Raw genomic sequence first — 6,508 nt, forward strand, 5'->3', positions numbered from 1 at the left:
CATGCTGCAGTTTGAGATCACATAACCTTTTGTATGACTGCTGCCGTATTTTTACAAAACAAGTAGATGCTCAGTGTCTTTGTAAATATTCCTTTTCCGTTCTTTTCTGCTAGAACTGTGCTTTTATTTATATGTATATTTAAATTTTATATACGTACCTGCAAACACAGGGCAAGACTGTAAGTAAACCACATGCGAGTTTAAAAAAACAGGCTTTCTTTTCATGGATCTCTTCCTACCCCACCATTGTTTTATAATACAAACTAAATGTATTTTTTTCATCTTTCAGAAAATGGATCCGAGTGGTGTAAAAGTGTTGGAAACAGCAGAAGATATCCAAGAAAGGCGTCAACAAGTTTTGGACCGTTACCACAGGTTCAAGGAACTATCTTCTCTGAGGCGCCAAAAGCTTGAAGATTCCTATCGATTCCAGTTTTTCCAGCGTGATGCAGATGAGCTTGAAAAATGGATCCAAGAGAAACTGCAGATAGCATCTGATGAAAATTACAAAGACCCAAGCAATTTACAGGCAAGTCCTGTTGCCACTGTATGTTTCCTGAACTGTTCCTTGTTAGGGCATACCAGGTCAAACGCATCAATGTAACTTGATCTGAGAGTTGTGAAGACAGATGGATGCAAATATCTGTGGCGTTGTTAGGGCGTACCAGGTCAAACGCATCAATGTTATTTGATCTGAGAGCTGTGAAGACAGATGGATGCAAATATCTGTGGCCTTGCAGAGTGTTCTTCAAAAGCCTGGTTTCTTTGCTGTTATAATTGAGATATTTCTAATAATGGATTAGGTGCTAAATCAGCATAGAAACAGTTATTTGATGAAATGTGGTATAAAAGCAGCTTTGTTTAATCCTATAATTTATTGGATGCTTTGGCTTTGTAAATAAACATTAATTAACTCTTATTGTTGCCACAAAAAAGATACTTGTTTAAAATAAACGTGTGTGGGTGGAAGTAGCTGGTAAGTTCTCAGATGTTTGAACGCTCTGGTGTACACGAGCAAACACAACAATGAGATAACTAAAACTGGGATGTTTGAATCCACCCGTGAAGCATATACAGCTGTGATTTCAACTGGGCTACTTTTTTGTTTGTTGGTACTGAAAATGCATAAAACACACTAAAAATCTTGATGCTGAAAAATATGGAAGAGGGCTGTGTGCCAAATCTCAGTCACGTTCTCTGATGTTCTGCTTTTAGGGGAAGCTGCAGAAGCACCAAGCCTTTGAAGCTGAGGTGCAGGCCAATTCAGGGGCTATTGTTAAACTGGATGAGACTGGAAATCAGATGATTAATGAAGGCCATTTTGCATCTGAAACCATAAGAGTGAGTTTTAAAACTTTTTGGGTTTCTCTTCTTACAGGCTTTTCCTTAGATGCCTTGTGCATCTTCTGATATTGTTGTAGTGATTATCAAACCTAACTGATATGTTCGTTATTTCATTGTAACTAAGAAAATACGGTGACTTAAGAAAAGCAGAACATTTTTTTGTATGTATATTATTTAATTAAAAAACCCTAAGTTATTAATTATTTTTGAAATTTCATTGTGATCATATAATAGAAACAGGAAGAAGTGCTTTGCAGTTGGATAATCTTAAATAATACTGTGTTTTGGCTGCTCAATATTTGTTGTTATCTGTGTTCTGTTTGGAGTGGTAATTCACCTCTTACTGGTTTAGTCTTTCACGCCATACCGGACTGCACAGCGCCCAATAGTAACGGCTACCCAAGTTGGGTTCCACATACGAGTAGGTGAAACTCCTGGCTGTGCAGTGCAACTTGTTTTTGCAACGTCTTCTTTCTTCCTTGGTTGATGGTTTGCACTATCCATTTGGGTGTTACTAGGAAGCTGAGTAGTAGAGCTCTTTCCTCCCTTGAAACCCACCTGACTGAACTCTCTAAACGGATTAAATGGGTGTCTGCCCATGCTAGATGTTCTAAAGCCTCTCTAGCGTGACTTTCAGGTTTCAGATCTCGATGAGCAAAGCATTCTAGATGATGGGTGGAGCAGATGCTTTCCTGTTTTGCAAGTTGTGTTTCTGTGTGGGAGTGTGGTTTTTCTTTTAATTGTCTGTAAAATTTATGGTTGCTCCCAACAGTTTTGAAAGGCAGAGTGCAGCCAGAGAGAGACTTAATACAACAACCAGTAATTGCTCCTAGTATTTCAGTATTACGTTACTTAACAGTGTTAGTTAACTGTGCTCACTGCTTCGTGCTAAGAGAAACTGTTAAAATACTGTGAAGTGACACAAGTCTGACTTGAAACAAAATGTGTGGTCTTAAATAAAAATAAATCCCAGAATGAAGATGAGATTCACTTACTGGGAGTTGACTTCTGTGTGAAAGACTGAACATTTGAAGGGGACAGCAGCAGTTGTGAGCAGTGTCCCATCATGCTAGCATAGGACTTAAATTTTATCTCAAAATGTTTACTGCAGTTATGTAAACATAACTGTTGGATAGCTTCATTAATTAACAATAAGTGTGTAAATACTCAGTCCAGTAATTTCTAGTTTTTGGTTGTTACATTACTTTACATAATTTGAAAACTGATGACCGGAGATGAAATTGTGATGAGGTTTGTCTGCCTTTTGTCTAAAGTAAGGTTTAGAATGTACAACATTGGATATAAAAAAACCCAAATGTCTTCTGTTAAGGTCAGGAAGGGAATAAATCTAATCTTCTCCGATACAGGATTTTAGTAACAACATCGTATTGTTCTAGACTCGGCTGCAGGAGCTGCACCGACTATGGGAATTACTGTTGGAAAAGATGAGAGAGAAGGGAGTCAAATTGTTGCAAGCTCAGAAACTGGTGCAATACTTACGGGAGTGTGAAGATGTCCTGGACTGGATCAATGACAAGGTATGATTATTACCTGCCTTTACGGTGTTCTTGATGGGAAATTTGATGTGTTTGTGTGGAAATTTTCTCTCAACCTATAGATGCTGCAGTTCAAGTAGTCACATCACCTTTTAAAGGTACCTGTACATTTTATTTACGTTATTCATATTAACAGTAGATATGCAAAGTACATACAGTAGAGTACATAAGAAGTATACATCCAGCCAACCAAAAAAAGGGGTACCAGAGTAAGGAACTAAGCCTGCATGTTGGAGAGCACAGTTAAATATAATCAATTCTTTCTTTGTTTTGAGGAGACCTTCATTTTTCTTCTAGTAATCAAATTCAAGTCTCCTGTAAGAGAAATCTACAACACATAAAAGCAAATGGTTTTTATAAGTGTTCTAAATGATCTGTTATAGAAAGTAGCCAGCCTAACTAGCAAGCAGTGTGTTCATAATTACTTAACGATTGGAATATCTGTAGATATGCATTGTAAGGGTATTTGCTGCAAGAGAACTGTTGGCTCTTGATTCTTTGAACTCTGAGGAAGCAGGCCACAAACCACACTGTCAACAAAAAAGAGCCACAAAATGATCATGCAGGTTTTCTTAATGATGGTTTGCAATTTTGTGTCACTGTGGGTTCAGACTGTAAACCCTGCGTAACTGTTACTGAGTATGACAGTGCACTTTTCATAAAGAAATCTCACATCAGGAAACCACAGCAAATGCCCCTAAACAGTCTAAAAATGTAAACAAATTCTAGTCACTGTGTGTACTCCAAAATAGCATGGACAATTATTTTGTGGTTTTAAAAGTGTGTTTTTTCTGTGCATATTTTCTTCAGTAATTTAGGTTGTCGTAATGGTGATCATCACGCACAGAACAGAAAACTTATGATAGTAGAATTGGTTATATTCAATAATTTTAAAAATTAATAAGAGCAAGCACGATGAAAAAATAATGCCCTTAATGATCTTACATGTTTTCTGCAATAATGGAAAGATATTTGGGAGGTTGAGTTTAATGGAGGAAACTTTGTAGTTTTAAATCTGACTTTAAACACAATGACTGTATGACTGTAACTGTCTTTGACCTATTAAAATTACTACAGTTTGCTTCCTGATTTTTAGTAGTGATTTCCTATAGGTTATACTGAAATCGACTTTTTTTTCCTCTCCATGTGCCAGGAAGCAATAGTGACCTCAGAAGAGCTTGGGCAGGACTTGGAGCATGTTGAGGTTTTGCAAAAGAAGTTTGAAGAGTTCCAGACAGACCTTGCAGCTCATGAGGAAAGAGTAAATGAAGTGAACCAATTTGCTGGCAAACTTATCCAGGTAAACATTCATGTGTGCTGAGAATCTCTCCTGGCAGGTCTGGTATAGCATAGCAAGCTTTCGTCTGCAACTTCCTTTTCTGTCCCCTAATTTGGTAGCAGATCTTTAAGCTTTGCTCTAGATGAGCCTAGGTACTTGGCTATCTTAATCTTAAATGGTCATGATTTGATTCACTTGTTGTTCTGTCCTTTTTTAATATCAATTAAATATAAACTTCTTATCCGTGTTGCTTCTGAGTGAGTTACTCTTCATTTTTAGAGTTTGTTTTCCATCACAACAAACCTTTTCCTTTCCCTCATACACCACCAAACATGTGGATACAATTTAAAGGTCATGGACAGGGCCTTCCAAAATCTTGACCAGAGTCCTTCCAAGAATTACACCATACAAACAGAAACGAATTAAGTAAAGCATCACTTGATGTGGGCTCAGTCATGTGAACTGATTAGAAAATGCAACAATGGAGAGAGGTGATTCAAAGTGTGGTGGGCAGCCCTTTAAAGAAAGGAGATGTCATGTTGATAATAATAAGCAAGTACCTGACATCGAAGGAGGGGGTGAACAAAGAGGGTCAATAAAGATATAATTGCATTCAGTTACTCAAAAACACCCAAAACAAACACCAGCAAAACCAACAAATCTTTCTAACTTTTGTTTCTTCAGACCCCAAGATAAACATTTTAAATGATCAGAGCATTTCATCTTTGCAATTAAAGTTAAATTTTAGCAAAAAAATACTGAAAAATGTATTAATAACATTTCAGTTGCTTACTTCATTCTTTCACCCAGTAAGAAGTATACTTAGAAATGATACAAGCACCTGCCCTGGCTGCAGTGCTTCTGGGTGCAAGAGTGCGTATCAGAGCCAATTGGACAAGTGTTAGACAGGACTCTTGGACAGGCTGGCAAGAGTCCTCAGAGCAGGAAGCAGTGGCTGTGAAAAACACGGGCTTGCGATGTGTCCAGTTTTCAATGTTGTCTCTAGAGAAAAGAATGCCACAGAGGTGGTGTGAGTCAGCATGCTAGAAAACTGGGAGAGCTGCACTTTATGGGATGATAGGATTCCCATCCTGTGGGCCTTCAACTTGAAAGAGCCACAAAGGGGGAAGATAAAATACAAGGGAAAAAAAAGAGGACATAACAAAGAAAGAAACTCAGCAAGACTGCTATCATCGGCGAGTACCACAAATCCTCATGAGGTGAAAAACAGGAGTACTCCCTCAACTAGATTCTACGAAAGAGCCACAAAGGGGGAAAATAAAATACAAGGGGAAAAAAAGAGGACATAGCAAAGAAAAGCAAGACTGCTATGATCAGCAAGTACCACAAATCCTCATGAGGTAAAAAACAGGAGTACTCCCTCAACTAGATTCTAGGACCTCCCCCCTCAACCCAACTCTGCTTTAGAACCAAGAAGCGAGCTAGAAGGTGATCTAGAACCAAGAAACGAGCTAGAGCGTGAGCAGAGCTAGAATTGTGTGACCTAGAATGTTACCTACAGCAAAGACGCTACCTGGAACATTATCTAGAACAAAACTGAGCTAGAATGTGATCTAGAACCGACGCAATCTAGAACCAACAAGTGAGGTATTGTGTGATCTAGAACCACCTCCCTACCTAAACACCAACTCCAGAATTCATCCCTGCTCTGGAAACACCACCGCCCTAGCTCTACAACCAGCCAACCCCTGAAGCGTGGCCTATGAACCTTGGCGCTCTCTTCAGCTACCTGAAAGGAGGTTGCAGCGAGGTGGGGGTCAGTTTCTTCCCAAGTAGCAAGTGATAGAACAGGAGGAAATGACTTCAGGTTGCACCAGGGGAGGGTTAGGTTGGATATTAGGAAAAATTTCTTTACCTACAAGGGTTGTCAGGACATGGTTTGCAACATTGAAACAAGCTGCCCAGGAAAGTGGTGAAGTCACCATCCCTGGAGGTATTTAAAAGATGTTACACTTCAGGACATGGTTTCTTGGTACATTTGGCAGTGCTAGGTTTACAGTTGGACTCAGTGATCTTAAAGGTCTTTTCCAGCCTAAATGATTCTGTGGTTCTGCTGAACAGCTTGAGTAACTGCCCCAACTGAGAACGTTCCTGAAAATGCAGGGAGTAATGATTAGTAAGAGAAACTGTTGTATTTGAGGTTAAATGTATTTCCTTTGGACAACCAGGATTAATATATCTTATTGTGTGGTAGGCCATCTGGGGTTTGATCAAGGAAGTTTACGGCAGGAAGTATTGCATTCTGTGGAAAAAAAAATATATATACAGTTTACAGTCCTCTTCCCGTTGGCTAACTAGTGTGTAAGGA

General features: G+C 38.9%; 1 protein-coding gene across 5 annotated transcripts in view; it reads left to right on the forward strand.

The window, feature by feature from the left end:
• The first annotated feature begins 288 nt into the window (after positions 1 to 288).
• Positions 289 to 6,508, forward strand: part of SPTAN1 (spectrin, alpha, non-erythrocytic 1) — a 44,494-nt gene continuing 38,274 nt past the window's right edge. For 4 of the 5 annotated variants that reach the window (XM_010194735.1, XM_010194737.1, XM_010194738.1 and 1 more), the window contains exons 1-4: positions 293 to 529; positions 1,216 to 1,341; positions 2,742 to 2,882; positions 4,054 to 4,200. In XM_010194735.1, the coding sequence (XP_010193037.1) occupies positions 293 to 529; positions 1,216 to 1,341; positions 2,742 to 2,882; positions 4,054 to 4,200 (651 nt within the window). Of the gene's footprint in view, positions 530 to 1,215; positions 1,342 to 2,741; positions 2,883 to 4,053; positions 4,201 to 6,508 lie in introns of all 5 variants that reach the window. The other variant, XM_010194736.1, reaches the window with a different exon arrangement.

This window comes from Mesitornis unicolor, unplaced genomic scaffold (assembly GCF_000695765.1).
Source record: "Mesitornis unicolor isolate BGI_N332 unplaced genomic scaffold, ASM69576v1 scaffold8731, whole genome shotgun sequence".
Classification (NCBI taxonomy): Eukaryota; Metazoa; Chordata; class Aves; order Mesitornithiformes; family Mesitornithidae; genus Mesitornis; species Mesitornis unicolor.